Source organism: Lepisosteus oculatus, chromosome 15 (assembly GCF_040954835.1).
Source record: "Lepisosteus oculatus isolate fLepOcu1 chromosome 15, fLepOcu1.hap2, whole genome shotgun sequence".
In the NCBI taxonomy this organism is placed as follows: Eukaryota; Metazoa; Chordata; class Actinopteri; order Semionotiformes; family Lepisosteidae; genus Lepisosteus; species Lepisosteus oculatus.
Window position 1 is genome coordinate 4,954,783 of NC_090710.1, and position 23,761 is coordinate 4,978,543.

The window sequence follows — 23,761 nt, forward strand, 5'->3', positions numbered from 1 at the left end:
AGGACTGCATACATTTTAAAAACAACTTGTAAAAAGCAATTCACATGCTGTTTATTATAGGAATGCATCCATTTGAAAAACTGCCGTTCTGTTCAGAACATTTTATTTATTCAATGATGTAAAAATCCACAGGTAGATAATACATAGCTGGGCACTGGGAGCCAATTTTGAGACAGTTGACTTTTTTGGCTGCTGTGCTTTCCCATTTTAGATGGGGATGGTTCAGGCCTGCTTTCTCCTCGCTGCTGCCTCAGGAGATGTTTTCCTCCAACACATCTGAAAATGACCCCAGGAAAATGATATGCCTCACGTGCTGGTGTCAGACATGGACGTTTCTAACATCATGTCACTTTCGTACACGTCAAACTCAAACGGGACAATAGGTCGAGGAGCAGTCCCAGCTGATTTGTCAGGATGAGGTGTTGTTTCTAAAGACATGATGCTGCTCTCCTCGAGAGTCTGATTTTGGCACTCGCTGGTGTCCACTGTGCTGGTGTTGGCTGTGGTGGAGTTCACTGTGCTGGTGTTGAGCATTTTCATCAGGGCAGGTGTACTGAGGGGGCTGCGGAGCTTGTCCTTGAGGTCAGTTCCTAAAATGAGTTTCAAATTCGATTAGTTATGTATTTACACATTAAGCTCACCACCACCCCCACTTTGCAAAAATCACTAATGAGGTTGCTGGTAAAAACTGTTTACTTACCTATGTAGGCTTCCTCATCACCAATGTACATTTCAATACAGTGCCCCAGCATGGTCACAGAAAATGCGTCATCTCTTTTAACAGCAAGGGCCTGTCATAAAACAAGCAAATAAAAAACACAAGGAAGTTAACAATTACTAATGGAGTAAAATTAGCTAAATTAAAAACATCACACTTTTAACTGCTTCTTGTTCATCTTAAGAGACCAACTTAAGAAATCCTCTGTATGCTAATTAAAACCATCAATATGAACATTATACAGAAATTAATTTTAAAATTCAAGCGTGACATTCAGAAACAAAAATGAAAAAAGGGAATAGCTACTGGAACTGTATCAAAGCAGGACATCAAAGATGGGCTTAAAAGAAAACATTCATGCCAATGAATTCCGCAGCCGGCAGAGGAATCCTTCTCCGTTGGGCCCCTGAGCAAGGCCCTTAACCCCAACTGCTCCAGGGACACTGCATAAATGGCTGACCCTGCACTCTGACCCGAAGCTTCTCTCCCTGTTTGTGTCTCATGGAGATCAAGCTAGGGTATGTGAAAGGACAAATTCCTAATACAAGAAATTGTATAGCGCTAATAAAGTGATCTTATCTTAATGAGTTAAAAAGATACAACAGACAACTTGATTTACGCCAGAAGGTTACTGTCAAACATGCTGAGCTTTGGTGCTAACTTTGACTTGAAGGCAAGAAACTTACTGTGTGAAAGTAGTCAATGGCACTCTCAAAGTCTCCCATGAGGCTGTGCACATATCCAATGGCAGCATATGTCGAGGCATGCTGGGGAATTAGTACAAGAGCCTGTCGATGGTACTCCAGAGCTTGATCATATTTCCTAAGAGGAGATAAAGTTTGTCAGGAATATTATTTAATGTTCCTAAAAGAAGGCTCTTCTCATCCCTTAAATGCTAATGGTCATGTATACATATGTGTATAACAAAAAATTGAAATTGAGGAACTCCAATTAGACTCCATACTGCACATTTATAGGCTTTTAAGGCTTCTCTTACTCAGATACATGTCTTCTTTATTCCTCATAAACATAAATTAGAACATGTACTGTACATTAAAACTCAGATCAAACCAAGTCTCAAAAATGCTTCAGTTGATAGAGCTATTACAACTAAAGTGTACAATATGTTTTAGGTTGCACTGATCTGTTTGAGAAACACAAATGAATGTGAGGTGTAAAAAAGACAGGACAAGCATGTGAAGAGTGATCTTCATATACAGTATGCAGTCCAGCTCCTTTTCTAGTGAATGTCTGTTTACTGCATAATTCAAGACGTTAGATTAAGAACATAAATTACAGGCCCACGTTTGTGAATTATTTATGGAAGGGGAGAATGACACAAACTTTTCTTTAATCATTCTTGTCACCTATAATAGACCACCTCTGAAGAAGATACTGAACACTTCAATTTGAATCTTTTTTTTTTAATTTACAAGATTGTTTTTCGAACCTGAAGAGGAACAGAATCACACTAGCAACTGCTGCTCCTCTCGTGATGTTCACTCAATTATACAGCAACAGCAAAAGGAAGCCTGCCAGAAAAGCACTGAAGGAAGTGGCACTTAATGTGGGTCATCAATAACAAAAGAAGCACTACAGCAGCTTTGGAATTGCAAATTTCACCTGTTTTCCAGGATTAACACTGAGAAATATTTTGGTTTCTTATTCTTGTTATTCACTGGAGGTTGAAATTTCTGAACGCTGCATTAGTCCAAAGAGCAGGGACCTCAAGCTGGCTATATTTTGAAAAATGTGCAGACAGAAATGATATCACAATTCAGAAAGCAGAAATCTTTCAAAGATGGAACAACTACACAGGTGTGAATTACACATGGAAGCTAGCTGTAGTGAGCACTAATTAGCTTTAAAAAGCTCTTATAATGAATTAGATGCCTTTAAATCCAATAAGGACTCGTGTTTGTGAGGCCGCCTCCCCGACTTCAAATGTGGTTTCTTTATTAGTTTGGCTCAAGTCTTGTTAAGTCCTCTGTGTGAACTACTGCTTCTAGAGGTGCTGTCCTTCATGAGGGTCTGATTTCCACACTCACTGGTGCTAAGAATTTATCATCAGAGCCGGAGAATTAAGTACTCCCATAGCTTGTCCTTAGGGTAAGTGTCTAATTGCCCTAGAACATATTCTTTGTCTTTTAGAGATTAAAATGTTCAGCCAGGTAAGTAACCTGCACAGGAGAACTACAGCAGACCGCTGAAGCAATGGGCAATGATTGTTTTGCTGCACCCACAACCCTGGAAATATTATATTACATTTTGCTTTGGAAAGGCCGAAGAAACAATGGAGAATTGTATTTTATCCCTTTCCACGCATCAACCTGTTTAGCTGGTCTCTGAGAGCAACAGTAATGCTCTGTCATCTCATGCATATTTTAAATTCCTTGCAAGGAAATACATCTGAAACCCTGGCATGGCTCACAGGTTGTTGCCTGACACCTACGGCACATTGTATTGTAAGCAGCATAAAGATGCAGCTAAAATGTCATCTTGCATAAAAACATAACTGCAGCCCTCCACTGCGAGGTTCACCTGCTATTTGCTTAAGTGGTACCAACGAAAGAATAACATTTCAAAATTATTATGTTATATTATATGTTTTAAAAATTACATGGTACAACAATACAGCTGCCTTGTGAGAAAATCATCTATTAAACCTCAGTACGGACAATGAGTTAAGAAAGTTTTAATGTGCCAAAGGTAAAATGAGAAGGCTTTCATAAAGAAAACTGAATTGATCAAGTGCAGGCCAGCAAGAGCAGGCAAATTATCCATCTAATGAAAAATGCCAGTAGAAATAATTTTGCTCTTAAAGTTGTGTGTCAGTTAAGGCCTAACTTTTAACAAAAAGTGCAGACAAACAATAGATTTTCTCATAGGCCCAGTGTAATGGAACTATAAGGAAGTGCGTTTCAAATTGAGAGCAGAAGGCACTTTTTTACCCAAAGGGTTGTGTGAGTCTGGAACAAGCTATCCAGACAAACTGTTGAAACAAATACCCCGAGTTCCTTTAAGTAAAGCCTGGAAGAGATCCTTAAATCAGCTGGCTACTATTAACTGAATGAGCTTCACGGGTCAAATGACTTCCTCTCATTTGTAACTGTTCCTTTGTTTTGAAAGCTATAACCTAAAAACCGTAATGGTCAGCATAATCTTCACTCGTTTACTTCAGTGCTTACTCACTTAAGTTTTCGACAAACATGACCCAGATTGTTTAAAAGAGGCTCCCATTTATCAACATTCACCTGAAAAACACAGCATAAGAAAATTATGGCAGTGTTAAGCAAAGTTTACAGCAAAGAGAGAATAAGAATAAGCACACATAACAATGCAGACATCTTCACATTAACCTTATAATTGCATGCATTTTATTAATTTACTGTCTGAAAGACACAAACATCTTTAAGACTGGCACTAAGACTGTAGAATTAGTAAAAGGATCAGTCTTTACCAAAGGCATAGAATAAAAAAAAATCACAAGACATCAAGAACAGTGTGCAGATGTTTACCTTTCTAAATGACATAGTATTTGGGGAGGTAAGATGTCAGTCTTGTTTGGCAGCAAAAGGCTCCCTAAAGAGCTTGTACTACTTAACCTTGTTCAGAAAGCAGACATTAAAAATGACTTTAAAAAGTACATAGGTTGGAACAACTAATAGAAAGGTATACTTTAGCCATTCTGGAATAAAAGGGTATAATTTTAAAAAAAGTTTTCAATCAAACCTCACTCGATCAAGACCTGTTACTGATGATGCTTTATTCAAAAATTAGGATCACTGTGATACTTTTGCAGTGTTGCAAACCACCTCTGTTCACGACTAAAAAAAGCTGACTTCCAAATCCTACATCTTGTCAGACCAACTAACCACAAATGTGTGACTCACGGTCTGCTGTGAAATCCAAGACGACAACACAGATATAAGGGCCTTTTCAGACCTTACTTAGAGCAATGAGCTTTGACGAGGGAAAGGAACTTGATTTGATCCTACAGGGAAACCTGTGTGACACTGTTTCGCACACTGAAGTAAAGCTACGAGGATTTCAAAGTCCCCAAGAACACATAACAAGAAAATTACATTGATCCAGCAAATTAACAAAATGGGCAAATCAACTATTGCAGGTTTAGAATCTCGAGAGAGATTAAGAATAAAACTACAGTTTACTGGCACAGAAACCAAAAAGAAAACAATGCCTAAAGTTCCTTACAGACTGATTCAATAAGATGATGGTGAGAAAACATTTACACAAGTACCTCACTTCCGATGGCTTTTATTTTCTCCAATGCATCAAGAAACATTTTCTCCGCCATCTTCCAGCTGAAAAGTCACACAATATTTATCAGAAAAAGTGTATAAAGTTTTTGACAGGTTGGGAAATGCACTCTTGCTTTGCAAAATAGTAAAAATTAGATTAATTTACAGAAGAAAAATAAACAGGAGACCTGGTTACTTCTGCGGGTACACCAGTATAACCTAGCGCTCAGACATTACACGATATTTAAGTGCTTACAGCAACACATAACCTTACATGAAATCCCCTGAACACCGTCACCTTGGCATTTAAGAAGACGCTACAGAAAACTATTTATATGTTTTATTATTACATTTTACTGTATTTTACATATTTGTATGGCGTAATATAATACACAGTATAAACTCTCTCAGTCTAAGAGAAAAGTCTTAATATCATTTATAACATTCAAATGTTACCCCATGCTGTTAAATAAAAGATACTACATAGCTAAAAGATTTTCTTACTCTCCATTCTGAAAGGCCACCACGCCCACTTCATGCATCACAAACGGATCCTCTGGAGCGATACTTAGGGCCTGGCTGAAGAATTTCTCAGCCAGCTTGGAATTGTTCGTCAAAACATATTCCAGGCCAATGTACAGCATCGGAAGGTGGCACCTGGAAATGACATTGAAAGTACAGAGATACAGTTTTTACTAAGATGACATATGAACTGTACAGACGTTTCAATAGCAGTATCCTGACTATCAGCGTTCTGAAAACATAACGTCCAATTTTACTTTTATATTCAGGTTATTGCTGGAATACTGATTCACACGGACACTATACTGGAACTAGCGGTTTTCACAATGCAAGTGAATATCTTATTAATGAATATACAGTGCCTTGCGAAAGTATTCGGCCCCCTTGAACTTTTCAACCTTTTGCCACATTTCAGGCTTCAAACATAAAGATATAAATTTTTTATTTTATGTGAAGAATCACCAACAAGTGGGACACAATTGTGAAGTGGAACGAAATCTATTGGATTTTTGAAACTTTTTTAACTAATAAAAAAATGAAAAGTGGGGCGTGCAAAATTATTCGGCCCCTTTACTTTCAGTGCAGCAAACTCACTCCAGAAGTTCAGCGAGGATCTCTGAATGATCCAATGTTGTCCTAAATGACTGATGGTGATAAATAGAATCCACCTGTGTGTAATCAAGTCTCTGTATAAATGCACCTGCTCTGTGATAGTCTCAAGGTTCTGTTGAAAGCGCAGAGAGCATCATGAAGACCAAGGAACACACCAGGCAGGTCCGTAATACTGTTGTGGAGAAGTTTAAAGCCGGATTTGGATACAAAAAGATTTCCCAAGCTTCAAACATCCCAAGGAGCACTGTGCAAGCGATCATCTTGAAATGGAAGGAGTATCAGACCACTGCAAATCTACCAAGACCTGGCCGTCCCTCTAAACTTTCAGCTCAGACAAGGAGAAGACTGATCAGAGATGCAGCCAAGAGGCCCATGATCACTCTGGATGAACTGCAGAGAACTACAGCTGAGGTGGGAGAGTCTGTCCATAGGACAACAATCAGTCTTACACTGCACAAATCTGGCCTTTATGGAAGAGTGGCAAGAAGAAAGCCATTTCTCAAAGATATCCATAAAAAGTCTCGTCTAAAGTTTGCCACAAGCCACCTGGGAGACACCCCAAACATGTGGAAGAAGGTGCTCTGGTCAGATGAAACCAAAATCGAACTTTTTGGCCACAATGCAAAACGATATGTTTGGCGTAAAAGCAACACAGCTCATCACCCTCAACACACCATCCCCACTGTCAAACATGGTGGTGGCAGCATCATGGTTTGGGCCTGCTTTTCTTCAGCAGGGACAGGGAAGATGGTTAAAATTGAGGGGAAGATGGATGCAGCCAAATACAGGACCATTCTGGATGAAAACCTGTTGGAGTCTGCAAAAGACCTGAAACTGGGACGGAGATTTATCTTCCAACAAGACAATGATCCCAAACATACAGCAAAATCTACAAAGGAATGGTTCACAAATAAACGTATCCAGGTGTTTGAATGGCCAAGTCAAAGTCCAGACCTGAATCCAATCGAGAATCTGTGGAAAGAGCTGAAAACTGCTGTTCACAAACGCTCTCCATCCAACCTCACTGAGCTCGAGCTGTTTTGCAAGGAAGAATGGGCAAGAATTTCAGTCTCTCGATGTGCAAAACTGATAGAGACATACCCCAAGCGACTTGCAGCTGTAATCGCAGCAAAAGGTGGCTCTACAAAGTATTAACGCAAGGGGGCCGAATAATTTTGCACGCCCCACTTTTCATTTTTTTATTAGTTAAAAAAGTTTCAAAAATCCAATAGATTTCGTTCCACTTCACAATTGTGTCCCACTTGTTGGTGATTCTTCACATAAAATAAAAAATTTATATCTTTATGTTTGAAGCCTGAAATGTGGCAAAAGGTTGAAAAGTTCAAGGGGGCCGAATACTTTCGCAAGGCACTGTATTTGCAAATGGAAAGCCACTAGCATCAAAGCTAGGATGTAGTAAAGCTATCAGAAACTGTACTTTCATGGTTGAAATGAAGAAGTACAAGAAGCATTAGTGCTTGCTCATGGTGAGCAGGTAGTGCACTGACTTCAAATTCAGTTTAAACATAGAACAACTCTTCGGCAAAAATGTAACCATTTTCAACCACAGAATGGCCTGCTTCCATATTATTGCATGTGGAGGAAAGAAATTCTCTTAGTCAGGTTCAGAGAAAGGCGCAGTGAGTTTATTCTGTATGCATACAGGAATAGCTCAGCCACACGAGCAACAGGCAATTCAAAGTAACAGCTGGAAAGTTTCTCATTTATATAGACAAGCAGTTACAAAAACAAGCACAAAAAGGAATGGCTAACATATTTGTGCAGTAAAGTGTAAAGCAAAGATATCACAGGACAAAGACAGCTTATTTAATACTCCAGACATCCACTCACTACTAGTCCTTGAACGTTATTTTTAAATCCGGCGCAATTTCAGTGCCACATAACCTTATCTATTGTTTCTGTTACTTCTCAGGCAGTTTTTCTGTCTTTACAGCTAAGAGCTACCATGTGCTCTTAACCCTTTCCTTCACATGTAATGCCTGAAGTAGTGTAAATAAAAAATAAAGTACAGTCCCATGCAGAGTTTTTACTTTTTCTTGCTTTAAAGCTTGTAGTCGTGGCACTTTCAAGCAGCAATATTTGTTATATAAACAGTCTACTCCACACATTCAAAGCAAACGACAAAAAAAGATGTAAATGGTTAATATGAAAACTGGAAAAGTCATGATTTCACACATGATGACAACAGTTTGTAGAGATATTGGCTGTTATTGCTGTCAATGTTGCTTCCACTCAAAGATCACCAGTGGGAAGACTTATACCGGATTAACATATTTCACATATTTCTCTTTAATTATTAGTGATATTTATTGTAACTTATCTTACCCTTACAAGTTGTGAAGTTTGAGCATTCAGGTTTTCTGAAAATGTGTGTGCAACATTTTGTAATTTCACATTATTTTATTATCCTAAATAATATCCAGGTGAAGCTCCTATCATATAATACAGCTATATTTTTAGAAAAGAAAATTCCAAAGTTGGTATTTTTAAGTCATAAGCACAGAAAGCTGTTTATTTGTTGATACACAAAAAATGTTGGTACTGGGGACCATCTGATTTAGCATGTTTTTTATGAGTAAAAGTACAAAGTGCATATTGTTTTATGCACTCATTTTTTCAAGATCAGAAAAAAGAAGTAGGAAATCAGATCTGTATATGGTATTCAGATTCTACATACTCAAATGCCTACACTATACCGAAACAAGCAAACAACGGAAATTCCTGATTCTATCACCCACAATGTTCCATGTTTATCTCCAGGTTTAAAATCCCAGCCTATTCAAACATTGTTCCCAGCTAGCAAACCCGGTTAGAAATCTGCAAAACCCTCATTCTTAGTAAAGGTCACCGAACACATGAAAGTACATTCACAGAAAACAAAAATCCTGACATCTGTGATCCAAATAAACTACATTTTTCTTTAAGACTCTTGTATTGGACAACAAGCCCAATGACATACAATTCAGATCAGTAGGGAATAGAAAGAGATCAGATCATTCACCAGCAGTGCACAAATCGCCAGAAAATGAGTCTTAAAAATGCCTGTTGCAGTTGAAACAAAACATTCTAGGCGAGACTGGCCTATATGCTATCACAGCATGCAGCAATGAGAGTCTAAACAGGCAGTGAATTATATCACAAGACATAGACAACACTTGAAAATGTGAATGCAGAAACAGACCTTATTGCTGGCATTGGCACTTGGCATTGGATTCAAGCCTTGTGGTCTGAAGAATGACCACTGGGCTGTATGGACAAGGCAGTAGGAACCTCCTCCCAACCAAGAGGTTGCTGTTTGGCAGTGAAGTTTGGGATGGTGGAGGACTTTGGCACAATGAATGTTGGAACATAATGCCCATATTTATACCCTAGATATCATGCTTGGCAGCAGATGGGTCTTGTCCTCCACCCAAATGTTTACCATGAATCAAACTATTTGCACAGCAAGTTGACAGCTACTTTTCGACTGTGTGCTGACGTACCCTTTCATGAGTTTGGAAGCTGTAAAGTAGGCAGCCATAGCCTGGTCATGTTCACTCTCCACGGCAAAGGAATGCCCGAAAGCAATCCACGCAGGACCAAAATTTCTCTCCAAGGCAAGGGCTTTACTGAAAGGAGAAACCACAGTTACTCAACGTTTGGTTAGGACGTTTACCAAAAAGTTATCTTCTTCTTTGCTTTCTGTGTTTTTCTAATTAATGGGGTATAGCAGATAGTAACACATGAGATGTGTCCAACGCAAGCAAAAATTGAAACCTTTAATTAAAATGAAGGAAATACTTCTTCTTTTCATTAACGTTCCTTCCTTCATTAACCTTTTTAAAACCTCCTATTGTGAGCTCTGTACTTACCTAAGGTATCTTCTTGCGTGTTCATTTTTGTGGCCAACCATGAGGTAATAGCATCCTACAGCAAACCATGATACCTGAGGAAATGCAGAAATGCACAAAACCTATCTCAGAAAAGAGCAAATGTAATACACGTTAAATGCTTACAAATGCAGAGTATACATATTACACCACAGACTGCAGCAAATTAATGAAACTTTCAAGATACTGGTAATTCCTGATTGCCTAACTGGAGATTGTAATTACTTAAATTACTCTCAGAGAGAGTGGGATGTAGGACTGTAAATAATTCTAAAGAGATAGGCTAAAGCTTAATTTTGCACCAACTTTAAGTTTCACCCACCCTCATATCCATTTACACATTAGCAATTAGGAGACTATATCAATCTGACAGATTTCTTATTCAAAATAAAATGAGTTAAACCAACCATTGTAAACATAATTTGCACTAATTAACACTTAAGACAACATCTTTTAAAACCTTTCTCTCAACAACACTGTGTTGCATACATACTATATGTTCTCATTCTCAATATATGTTCTCAAGTCCTTGGCTTCACCACTAGGGCAGGGGTATATAAAACTTTGACATTTCCATTACATGACTTTTAAGCTACCAAAAAATGAATTGACTCTGGTCCTGAAAAACACTATTTTTTATTATCAAAGATGCAGCGAAGTCTTGCTATGTGATGCCAAGTTAAGGTGCCAATATTGACTAGCCTCAAACTTGGAGTTATTAAAATAATGCTTTAAAAAAACATTTAAGCACTAACTACAATTTAAGAACTTTAGTTTGGCAGAACATGTTCAATTTCTTTGTCCTTTGTAAAATTAACATTAGCAATAACATTTCTGGACCTTTTTCCATTGCATTTTCCCCCCCGTTATGGAATCCTACAAGTGTGAAAATCTATATGCAAAGTTTATTAACGAACACCTTGATCCTAATCAATTAATCAAATAAATGTACTTACTGTACCATTCGGGTACAAATCCACCAATCTATGTGCGAGGTAAAAAAGCTCTGTTAATAAAAAAAAAAGTTTTCATTTAATTTTTTATTTAAATCAAAGCTTTTTAAGCCAAACCACAGCAACAGATAACTACTTTTCATATACAGTAAAGGTAAATCTGCAATCAATATCAAAGAAATGCTTTAACAACAGGACACAGGCAGAGAAAACTAAGTAGGTCCTCAGTTTACCATTTGATTTGCTGAGCTCCACCAGCGTTCCTATGTGTAACGGGAGACAGTTGGCATGGAATGGGTCTTTGACCATCACCCTTGAGGAACAGATAGAAACTTATCAATTTACACAATCCAAATAAAAATAATTTTGGTCTCCTCTTTTAAGATGATCTTTTCCTTATGCTCCACTCCAATAGTGGTACCTGATTTTGAGGTCTTATTTTCTCTGTCTGAAAGCAGTTCTGTCCTACAGTGTATTTACCCTGAACTATGATTCGTATAGAAAAAACAGAAAACTTTTAAATGGTCTAGTTAGGACTGGATGTAATTTCAATCACGCATTAAGACTAATATAACCCACAACATAAAATAAAAACCTTAAAAAGAAAACATTTTCTACATATTTGGATAAAGACAAATAACTAATTCCATGTCAGCTCAGCCTTTTGCACTTACATTTATCTAATATGAATTATTAAGAAAAAGTAATTATGAATTAAGTACACTTAGGCTTGATGACACTTCACGATCTCATGACCATTCATAAACAGTGAAAAATTAACATTTGAAACAGAAAGCTAAAATTATACTTACATTGATGTGAGTTTGTAGCATGTATTAAAATCACAGTTATAATAATGTCTCTCTGCTAAACACACAACCACATCCAAGTTGTCTTGAAGGACATTTACTGTGCCAGGGATAACCAGCTCACTGGGTTTGTTATACTGGAGAAAGAGGGTGAGTGTTTATTTCAGAAAGCAGTCTCACATCATCTTAAGACATTAGCATAAAGAATTAAACTAACTAACAAAAAACTGAAGTAAACAGGATTCATTACAACCACTTGTGTATAATTCATTAACAATGTCATTGTGCTACCAAGGGTATATACATAATAAGCACAATAATTCATAAATGGAAATGGTTTTGAAACATCTTTTTTGTAAAATCCTGTGGGAATCACAAGCTGCTAGAAGCTAACTAAAATCAAAATATTTAATAAATAATATGATTTGAAGCTAAGAAAGAACTATGTTTTTTACAGGTACCCTAGGAGGGTAAGTCAAAGGAATAAGCTAAAGGAAACCTGGCAGAACATGGCTTTTGATCAAAGGCTAACTGATTTCAGTTATCTGAAAAAAAAATATTTTTAAAACAATTCAGATCTTAAAAGGTCAAATAGAATTTGGCTGTTACCAATCATGTAAAAATTTCTGAGTTTCAGAAATGCCCTCATTCAGATGTGTGGCCTGAAATGTAACCAACTGGACCTCTGCTGAAGATGCTTGTCCTCGGCATGTCTGATATTGCGTCACTCCCACATGCGGGAGAGTCTGATACAGTGCCACTCTCACGTGTGTCTGTTTATCATGAATTCATAAACTAGCACCAGGTGTTCAGTAAGAGATAGTGGCCAGCAATTTGAGGACAGGCTACATGCAGTTGTGTTCTTGAGCTAGAAACAGTACGCTTGAAGTTGGGCATTTCTGACACTCAGAAACTGACTAACGAAACAAGCTAAATAAAAGTCTATAAACAGGGAAGCAGATCAAATAGCACTAGAGAACTGGAGCTCAGCTGGAATGAAAACCAGCAGATGGTCTTCCTTCAGCAACAGATGTGGAAATCACTTCTCTAAACAATTTTACTGTAGCTGTAACTCAATAAAGCTCACTTGCAGCGCAGAGTCTCAGGCTTTATAGAAAACCACCATCATTTTCAGGGTTGCTCTATAGAGTTCAAGGCAAGGAAGCTGTGCCAGATCAAGGGATAGGGTTAGCCTTATACTGTATACAAAGCATTTCTGTTTTCATAGCCCTCAGTCCATCGTGTGCGGAATTTAGGTGAACAGCAAGTAAAGAATGATTCATAGCATAGCATGTCCTGAAACAAAACATCAGTGGCATCAAGCTGCTTCGGCAATGGTGTAAAATGGTGTAAAATGTAAAAAATATTAAATGAAATCTGAAATGTTCCTCTTTCTTGCGCACACTAAACGTGCTCAGCCTGATGAAACTTACTTTCCCTGGATATTTATTGTTAAGCTGTGCCTCTCACCCACCTTTTTCAATTTACTTTCAAACAGAAAACGCAGCAGTTCCTCCTCTTCTTTTGTGCATTGCTCACTTAGTGGAAGGGAATCCAGAAACTCTTTTTCTGAAGTGAAACACATTAAGCTCTTATGCAGTAGGGTATGCAGAAAACACAAATAAAATGACTGAACACATCAGCAATATACAAAAGCACAAAACTGTTTCGTAAGCTGTGCTTTTAAATATTACTAATTTGTGGAACTACCTGTACCTGATTAAACAATGTAAAAGTATATATTAGAATTTCAGTACATTATTTAATTCATATAAATACATTAATGATTTCATCCGCATTCAGCATATAAAGGGAAGGAGAAATCCCAGAAAATGTTTCTTTTCCCCTCTCTGTTATGTTGTTTGGTTCAATTTAATTTATTTTAAAAGGTTATTCAGAAAGCCTTACCTTCTTGAGCAGTCAGCATGTGGTGGGCTGTTAAAAGGTCAAAGGCTTCAAAGCAGTAGACGTCTAGCTTCAAGGCCTCTTTGTAGCTGGATGTCGCCTGTGGTCTCTTTCCCATAGCATCATAGATCTTCCCCCGCAAAAGGCAGATAGAGCTCTTGATCTAGATTGGATTGTCACAGGGAAGTAATACAACATCTATCAGTATTCGATCAGCAGAACACTAAACAGTACATTCTTGCATTTCAAAAAAGCTGTAGTGTCCAAACAGAACAGCAAATACTAAGACATTAAAGAATCTAGAGGTCAAGAAATGACATGAATAACATGCAAATCCTTTTGGCACACTAAAATGACTATATCCTTGAGTTTGTATGACCTGAAAATTAAACCATATATAGGGCACCTGAGATATGTACGTATCTATGTTGTCACCATTAGCCATTTATTTCACTGCAGGGAATAAAAACAGTGCTTTGCTTCACACAGTTCCATAGAGTAGGGTGAACCATGTCAAAATAATTGGTATATTATAATCTCTCATATAACTGGACAATAATCGTATCTCAGGATAACTGGAATATTATCGTATCTCAAATATACTTCACATTACAGAAACAGTGAGTTTTTTGTCAGAAGTTATCTTCTATTGCTCTAAGGTAGTGTAAGAAAAACAGCTTTTTAGTGTAAGCCCTATATGAATAACTTATGTTTGTTCCTCCAATAGAACATTACCATTCACGAAATTAGGTATGAATACTTAAAAGAAAAAATAAACTAAATACACAGAACATGGGAATAAAGGTTGTAATTTAGGTCACCAACAAGCATCTTGATAGAGGTTAGGACATTGAGAAATATGCTCTAAATGATTCTGGGAAGGTTTCGGCAGGTGTCTGATAAATTCCTAACACACAGCTGTTTAATTCTCTACAGCAGCAGGTGAAACTCATTTATCCTACATTAGCACTTCAGAGCGATGGGTTCATTTCTAAGCTTGGGTGTCAAACCAGAGAAAGCACATCTCAAATCCACTTTCTATCCAACCTGAAAAACAACTGAATTAAACAAAATGCATATAGGATTTGGTTTTGGCACAATGGAAAAATGTTACTATTTAGCTGGAACATACCTGTTACCCCTGGTCTAATACCTAACAATACTATCAAAGTTGATTTCTGTATTCTGTATTAGATGTGCTTCTGCTCAGGAAGCCTGTGGGAAGCCAGACACACTTACTGAAGAGGTAGGCATGCCCCAGTCCTTGGCTGACTCCTTGATGCCTTTGTCCTTCTTTGCACTCTTTCCCAACAGCTTCTTGCTAGGGGGCTCTTTCATGTCAAGGATATCAAGAGCCTGCTGGTACTCCGCAGCAGCATACTTTAACGAAAAGAGCAACAGAACTTGAAGGGATAAAATCTTCAAATCTCAAACAGGCACCAGTGGCTATTCAAAAGTCAGCATCACCAGATGTTCAACACACACACAGAAACACACAAATGCCTGCACAGCACACACAAAAAAGTGGATTTCTTCCCAAGGATGCCATGATATTTTTTTTATTACTAGTACAGCATCATGACATAAACAGAAACCATGGGGAAGTACTTGAAACGGTAACAGGAAACACTTCTTCACATAAAGGACAATGGGAATCTTGAACACAACCCAGATATGACATCAAACCCAATAACATCACTGCTGTAAAGAAGCAGCTGGATGAAATCCTCAGATCAATTGGCTATTAGCTACCAGTTACGGGCTGAATGGCCCCCTCTTGCTTGAAAGCTCTGTGCTCTTAGGTTTTCCAGGGAAAGTCTGCTTTACCTGGGCCCTTTCTGGTGTTTGTTCTTCTATGCCAATGTACAGGCAATACAAACAGAACTGTTATCTTTCATTTTTTGACAAAGGTGGTTATTGCATTTTGGCTAATTAAGCATTTTGTGAGTGCATGTAGAAGTATACCATTTTTTACTCTTGTAATTGTACACATGAAAACACAAGGCTAACTTTAATAACCCAAACAATAGAGACACCTACTGTTCAAACATGTTTACTGCAGTGCACTCCTGGGAAAATTATACTAACCACAAAATAACGTGACTTAAAAGCATCTAGGCAATTTAGATGAACCTAAAGAACTGCAATAATAGGGTAACATCAAATTTAAGGACTGATTTATTTTATTCTAGTTTTTACAATGATATAGAACATCATATAAGCATGGTAACTAAGTTTTGTTTTTCAAAACATTTTAAAAATGCTGTCATTAAAGGGGAAATGCATCTCTATTTTTTACATTGAGGAGTTATAATGAATTGGCAATGATTAGTACATTTCAAAGGAAGGAAATGCACAAGGAAACTACTAAGTACACACGTAACATGTAAAACCTGAAATTTAGATCACAAAAGTTTCAAAGAATGCGTGGTGCCATATTGCCGTCAGTATCTGTGTTCAGAACAAGGCAACAAAACTTCCAGTGACGTGAAAGCAACCCTATTACACTGTAAACACGCCATGGCCAGGCAAATGTTGCTACTATATTATTAGTAAATATTTTCATAGAACTGCCACAAACAAAACAACATTTTTAGAAAGTAACCAACCAACTAAAATACACTCATAATAATTAACATTGTTAGGAGACCATGTTTCTTGTTCGCTTACAGTGACTAGTGAACAGGAAGGGCTGCTTTCACGTCATAATTTGCGCAAACTCACACACTTGCCTGTTTCTCATCTGGCTGCGACATGTCATGCATAAGGTACTTCCAAAAAAATCAGAACTTTACACTTCATTTGAAATTTGTTAAACTTTGTGATGCCGTCAATTAATTCATTTTGTTACAGAGATTTAATAAGTAGTCTGAGAAATTGGGACTGTGGTTCCCCGTGTCAACTCAAGGCAGGGTACTAGTTTGTCAGAATACTCACGTGACATTTAGCAGCAAGGCACTGGCAAGCTCTGTACAGCTGCAAAATGAAAATAATTTAGTGTTTACCACATCTGATGAGCAGAATACGAAAGCACACAAAAAATCTGACATTCTGAAAATGATTTATTGATGTGCAAATCTTAATTTAGTATGGGACTGTGCAACAAACTGTTTAAACATTTTCCCAGATCTTTGACAATATATATTCAGGGAAACACAAAACAGATCTGCTTGGTGTCATACACATAGCACAGTCTAACACACCACGACCTGTCATTTCCATACTGCAAGAGGTCCTGTGCTTGTCTCAACTTCCCAAATTGATATGATATTACTGTAAAGTAAAGTTGAGTAATAGACAGTTGCAAGCTGTAAGCTCAATTGCAACAAGATAACCTGTGAAACAAAGCTGGAGATGAGCTGATCCCCTTGTTATATGGGTTAAGTTATTGTTCAACCAACAGCTGTTGGATGCTGTTTGAATTTGATCATGTGGAGAATCACAGTGGCTTGAATTTTCATTGATAAATGATAAAGAGAAACTGAGACACAGTAAGTGGTCATTTGATTTTTATGATGGGCTTAGTCTACATTTATGAGTACGAACTGTTATAAAGGTCAACCTCACACACATTTGTGGGCTACAATTGCTGAACATTATCTAAAGAGTGATTTCGAATTTATGTCTGTGGATCCTGACTGTTCAGAGCAGGTGAATCTCTGCAGTTGACCCTTATTTTCTGAAGATTATGCTATTGGAGCCTCGAATGAGATGGGATGTTCCTTTACTTACAACTTACAATGAACTACATAAGATAACACACTGTACCCACTCTAGCCCTCTTCCTCAATATCCCTGCTGCTCTCTTAGAACCACCAACGGTCTCAAGTGCACTCAGACTGAACACACTTATTAAGAGGCACGTCTCATTTTGTTATATGCATTTACCTAAATTTCGGTTCACTTCCCTCTCCAAAATATTTATCTTAATATACATCTCAGAATTCACTATAGTGTACAGCAGGCTCTACATTTATGAGTAGGTATAATTCGACGACCCCTGTCCTTATGATTAGAATGTGAAGTAGGTCTATTGTATTGTGTATGAAATCCAATTTTAGTTGACTATCGCAATACAAATTTGCAGCTAAGGATGCTTAAAATCATTACATATTAACAATAGCATTTCAGTTAAAAGCTGTGACTGCATTTGGAACTTTTCAGTGTTGAGCAGGAGTTGCACTTCGTCCTGCGCTTCAGTGTCCTCTAGAGGGCAGCAGCAATTACTTTTAATTAATTGCAATTGAAAACAAGTTTGTTGCAATTGGTATGAACCTACAGTAGTGTATGGAGCTGCATACTAATCATGGGATCATCCCTTTAGTACAATGCTCTTCTTACACTGCAGCTGACCTACTATGAACTGTACATAGATATAAAACAAAAACTTTATAACCACTTTTTAACTTTAGGTGTTTAAAAACTTCACATATACTACAAGAAGCACAGGCAGATAGCAGCCAATTTACACTGAAACATCTCTACCCCCCCCCCCCCAATACTCAGTACAGGTTGTTCACATTGGTCTCCAATATGCACAAAAGCATAAATGGCCAAATGAAAGAAACCAAACTGACCACTGGAGGTTGGCAAAAGGACTGGTTTGGCTTGATTTATACATGTAAAGATAAATAAAACAAGGCACTTGTATGACAAGCATTTCAGAAAAAATAATAAAACTCATTAAACACAAGTGTTTACTATTCTTTCTTATAGCCACTGAAAGAGAAAGGGTTCTGAGAAGCTGATCAATGGAAGGTAAAAATAAGAGGCAGCAACAAATGAATTTAAAAATTCTTGCCAAGTAAAACGAATTGATCAATGTATCTAAGAAACATGACGAGTTTAAAAGCAAGTGGGTTCAAATTGGTTCTTGCAGTGTGAACACAAACGAACCAAATCCAATTTAACAGAGAACAATGCAATTCAGAACAATGCAATTTTTTAAGTGGAAAGAGCCAGGGTACGGACACGTTTTAAACCAAACCAAATCCATTTGAAGTAAACCCAGTGTGAAAGAATCCTAGGATGCACAATCGAAATTCCAGCATGACATCAAAACTACAGTATTTTGCTTGAAACTACACTGAACATGCTTTATGGGCAGAGCGGAGGATCTGTGGCTAAGGATCTGCTCCTGTGGCTGGAAGGTTGCCGGTTCAAAACCTGCAGCCGGCAGAGGAATCCTACTCCCTTGGGCTCCTGAGCAAGGCCCTTAACCCCAACTGCTCCAGGGGCGCCGTACAATGGCAGACCCTGCGCTCTGACCCCAAGCTTCTCTCCCTGTCTGTGTCTCATGGAGAGCAAGCTGGGGTATGCGAAAAGACAATTCCTAATGCAAGAAATTGTAAAGGGTTAATAAAGTGATGTTATTATTATTAGTAATACTACATTAATACTGTAATGTTAGTATTCAGTATGAGAAAAGTCCTTACCTTATCTAGTTTTCGTGATCGGAGAGCATGCGAGGCCCTGTGATATTGTGATGTGAGGTAAAGGCACTGTGCTAGCCAATACACGTCCTGTGGGTCCTCTAAAAATAAAGATAATGTTTAGTTAAAGCTTAGTCACTCTTGGAGCATTTGTACTAGACTACTATTCTACCGTCAGCATTACATTTTGAAACAGAGAACTAGCAAAAAACAAACTAAAGGTTACCAGACACCTTCTGTATAATAAGAAGATACTGTTAAAAAGTTTCCTTTCTGCATTTTTATCTTTGTTCTGAAAGTAATTTCAGAAAACTTTTGGAAATGTTCAGAACAGACAACAAGGTCATGAAATGAAAACAATGCTATCCCGGGCAAAACCAGAGCCATAGTGCTTACAAGGTTATGTCAATAAATTCACTGAAGAAGTTATTAAAATGGATCTATCTGTCCCCCCCCTTTCCAGCGTAGTCCCTTGGGCAATTTTATATGAACGCAAATGGGTCACTTTCCCTTGAGCTCTCTGTCAGTGAAATAACATTTTGAGGTTACTTCCCTAGGGGAAATAACCATGAGCGTGAGCCTTCAGATTTCAAAACCAACATGGTTTTTTTGTCAATGCAAGATCCCAATATCAGTGACAGTTAGTTCAGTTTAATGCCTGAACATTTTTGGGTGCTGTCCCTCAGATGCCTCGCTTTTCCGCTCGTAGCGTGTCAACAATGGAGACTGGATCATGTTTGTGCCATCATATCAAAGCAAAATGCTGTGTGGCTTCTTCTCAAAAGTAAAGAAATGAAGAAGAGGCTCCCAAGTGGCTCAACCAGAAAAGCAATCCACTGAGAACAGGCTGAGTTCTCTGATGGTGGGTTCAAGCCAGAGTCACATCATTAGTTGACTGTGGCTAAAGAACAGCTGTTCAAAGGTGGACAGGTGGGTCAGAAGAGTATACCTATACTTCCTCATTCCCCTGTGTGTGCTTGTGGGGTGAGTGGCTGCAAGCCAAGACATGAAAAACACACAACCAGCTACTGCAAAGTGGGGATTGGTAAAACGACAATAATTAGCAAATAAAATCTTTTTAATAAAGTACAGAATCTACTATTTTTATTGGTACCAAAAACCTAAATCTAAAGCATCCAGATCAGGATTGTCAGTAACAATTTTCTGAAGCCACGGATTTGAGTCCTTCCTTTGGTACTGAAGTTGGGAACTAAGGTTTAGGGACTTGCAGAAACATCAAATGCGTGCAGATTACTGTGCAAACACTTTAAATCTGCCAGCCTCTGCAACTAATTACCTTTCAAATAAGCTACAAACACAATTACACAAATGAATTTAAATACTCGTTACTGAGCCACTCTTGTACATTTTACAAAAAACAAAAGAATGAATAAATTTAGGTGCTGTCTAATAATTTCAGAGAAGGGTATCCTGCGTTTTCCCAGTCCTGCTCCTGAAGTAACTAGAAGACTAAGGGTTTCCATTCTAACACAGTATTACTCCAGGATCAGGTCTGGGAAACACTGCTATAGAATATACACTGCTGTACACTCATACCACAGTATGCTACAGCCTAGCAATAATCATGTAGGCAATAATCATGTAGCTGATGCACGTAAAGTGAACAATTCTCATTACTTTTACTTGTACCACATACATAAATTAAAACAAGCAGAAGTAGGATATCCATCCTTACCGTGTGACAGTGATGCGATTTTGTCTGCCCAAAACAGGGCACTTTGATACTGTTGCTGCAAAAAGAAGACAAAATAAATGATTGATCCAAGTCCCAAAATAACAGGAATGTATGTGCACAAATGTGCATTATGTTCAGGATCAAGTTTAGGTCTGAAGTTTTCATTTCCATCCATTCATCATCAGAAAAATGGTTTTTCCTGGTTAGGGTTGTTGTAGCCGGAAGCACAGGGCGCAACAGCACCCGGGTTTGGTAAACATCCATCACAAGCCCTTACATACAGCAGAAAACAGGAACACTTCAGAGAAACAAGCTGACCTGGTCAGCAAGTCTTTGGAAAATTTGACGACATGCATCCAGAAATGTTGGGGAGAACACACAGACTCTGCACAAGAGGAGCCCTAGTCTGGAATCAAACCCAGGCCTCACCAACTGTGAGGCAGTTGCGCTATTTGCTGTATTACCATATCACCCAAGGTCTGAAAATTAAAGCTCTGTTCTTTCCAAGCATAATTTCCTCCAGCTAACAGTGTCCAGCTGACAAATCATTAGTCTTAAAATATAAAACAACATTTGATTTATCTTTTTTGAGTTCTACCCTTTTAATATTACACTAAGAGTTTTTTCTTTCTGAAAATGTAATACAATGTTAACAAACCTCTTGACTTAGCTCTTAAAAGAAAACTTCGTCGACTTATCACTTTCCTGTCAGTCAATACAACTATAATGTTTGCTTCTTAGCTTACACAAGACATTTATATCTATGTCGTTTTCAAACTTTTAATATTGCTAATTAAATGTTCCTAATTAAAGAGTCCTTCACCTACATCAACGTCTACCTATGCACATGTGAGCATAAACGGGCAACAATATGCAAATTCCTCCTCACCTTAATACTACTGAACAGCACAATACTACCACCATCTCGGCACTTATTTCCTAATAAAAAGGCCGACACAACTTTTCAGACAATCAATCCTTATTGATGATTATAATACAAACTTTATATGATTATGCTTTCACTTTAGGATTGAAAATACAGCAACCCGGCGAGGCCTATTTAATTATAATATGATGCACTAATTGCGAGTGTTGCTGCAGCTGGTTCTGTTGAAAACAAACTGCTATTTTACGAAGAAAAGGTTTAATTAATAGGGCGATTTAAGCCTTGGTACTTAGCTGCTGGAAAGGTATATGCAACATTGTAAAACTAAACGAAAATCCTCCTCAAATATAAAAGTCTTTACCTCATCGATATAATGACGAACACGCTTCCGCAGTCTGTCCAGATTCATGATGATTCTCGTGATTATTGCTTTATCATTCAGAATCTTGTCATGCTAAATCTAACAAAAATAAACTAATTATTGGAAATGCTTTCACCGCCTCAATTTTTACCACTCGATCCCGCGACTTCTGTAGTAGCGGTGGTGTCACGATAAAAACAGTCCACCGGGAAACAGAGGGGATCAACAAAAGGGCCCGCTAAGCATTGAAACAGATTGCAATCATAAATGCATAGCCGCTTACATTTCGTACAATTCGTTGTAATTAATAATATGGTCATATTTACACTACGTTTCATCCCAAAGGATACCAAAAAGGATTCACATAAAGAAGGAACAAATACTTTATTGACCCACTGTATTCAGCACCCAATTGCGAGCAATTGCGTGTCAGCAGTTCCACTACATACCGTATCACATCAGATGAAGCAAGGAACTGCTTCACCAACTTTATAAAGACGAAACTTTATGTAGGCCATAATATACCAGCCCAAAATAGCCAGGACACTGAGGTTAACACACCTACTCATGAAAACAGTGACATGGGTATTTTATCAGCCAAGAAGTCTGGGCTTCAGTTTAATGATTCGTCTAAAAAACATCTTCTCCTACAACACAGTGCCGAAATGTACCACTTTGGGGAAAATGCAATCCTGAAGGAAGTGTGTCTAACAACAGCCCTTGTAACAGATGGTTTTCCTTGGAGGCCTCCAGCCTTGACCAGCCTCTGAGATCTAACAAGATGAGGCTACAGGATAGTAACATATTGAAAAGACTGATAAAGTAAGTAGTGTTTTTTTTCAAAGACACATACTGTACATAACCAATTTTCTTGAGATTTATTAATTCAGAGCACCTGTTTTAAAAGACAAATTAGAGAATATAGTGATTTAATAACATAACTGGAGTTTTTAAATTACAGTGGTAATTTAGTATGATGTCCATCATTTCAAAGATCTCCATAGCCAGTTTGTGTTCAATTCACTTTTATCTTTTATTGTTAAAAGTATATACTACCTTTTCTTTTGTATGTCCTAATATAACAGCCAAAAAACATTTTCTGAGTGTCTCCCATTACATATGCATCTTAAAAAGATAAAATTCACAACTATTTTCTTCAAGTTAAATCTGGTACAAGAAAAAGCTGCAGAAAAACATTAAATCACCTCACAAGTGCCAGATCCAATGCTTTGCTGATATTTTACTACTGTCCACACAAGCTGCTAGGGATCATGGGCCAGACCAATGAGAACCTGGTATGTTAAACTGCAAAACAACAGTAAGGAAACCCCGATAATCTGTGCCTATAATAAACTGCAATAGGTCAGGCTTTGTGTAACTGTACACTGCCTCCTTTATCCTTTTAGCCTTTATTATCTGTGCCAACTGGGTAAAAGACAAGAATACTAGTCTACAGCACTCAGCCCCTGGTGTTGGCTTGCCTGGCCTTTTTCCTTGACCTACAGTACCCCCCATCTGCACATGCTCACTTTCTTTAGCCTCTTCTCCTATTAAAGGGGGAGGAGGTAGACATTTTACTTTACTCCGTGGGGTGTCAGTAAATGCAATGCTGTTTCAGTTACGAGCATGTGGCAGTGACCCCACTATGAGCTTGCAACCTGTTATTCCGGCTGCTTCCTTCTCCCCTCGCGTACATACTTTAAGGGAAACCGCTA

At 37.9% G+C, this 23,761-nt stretch overlaps 1 protein-coding gene across 1 annotated transcript; it reads right to left on the reverse strand.

The window, feature by feature from the left end:
* Positions 1–86: 86 nt before the first annotated feature.
* cdc16 (cell division cycle 16 homolog (S. cerevisiae)) lies at positions 87–22,229 on the reverse strand. Its single transcript, XM_006638945.3, has 18 exons — positions 22,047–22,229; positions 20,800–20,854; positions 19,107–19,204; positions 16,609–16,647; positions 14,911–15,051; positions 13,675–13,834; positions 13,241–13,335; positions 11,770–11,903; positions 11,191–11,270; positions 10,961–11,010; positions 9,987–10,060; positions 9,618–9,743; positions 5,485–5,637; positions 4,980–5,043; positions 3,911–3,972; positions 1,405–1,540; positions 701–791; positions 87–590 (listed from the first exon to the last, which is right to left on the reverse strand). Exons 1-18 carry the CDS (start codon positions 22,092–22,094, stop codon positions 307–309), a joined length of 1,890 nt encoding a protein of 629 aa, XP_006639008.1. The 5' UTR covers positions 22,095–22,229; the 3' UTR covers positions 87–306.
* Positions 22,230–23,761: the final 1,532 nt, after the last annotated feature.

Excerpts from the sequence above, each read along its gene's own strand:
- cdc16 (XM_006638945.3), bottom strand. The coding sequence starts at position 22,094 with ATGAATCTGGACAGACTGCGGAAGCGTGTTCGTCATTATATCGATGAG. Across the intron at positions 11,904-13,240 it reads TTGAAAGTAAATTGAAAAAG|TATAACAAACCCAGTGAGCT; the intron begins GTGGGTGAGAGG and ends CTCTTTCTCCAG. Across the intron at positions 9,744-9,986 it reads CACGCAAGAAGATACCTTAG|TAAAGCCCTTGCCTTGGAGA; the intron begins GTAAGTACAGAG and ends TTCTCCTTTCAG.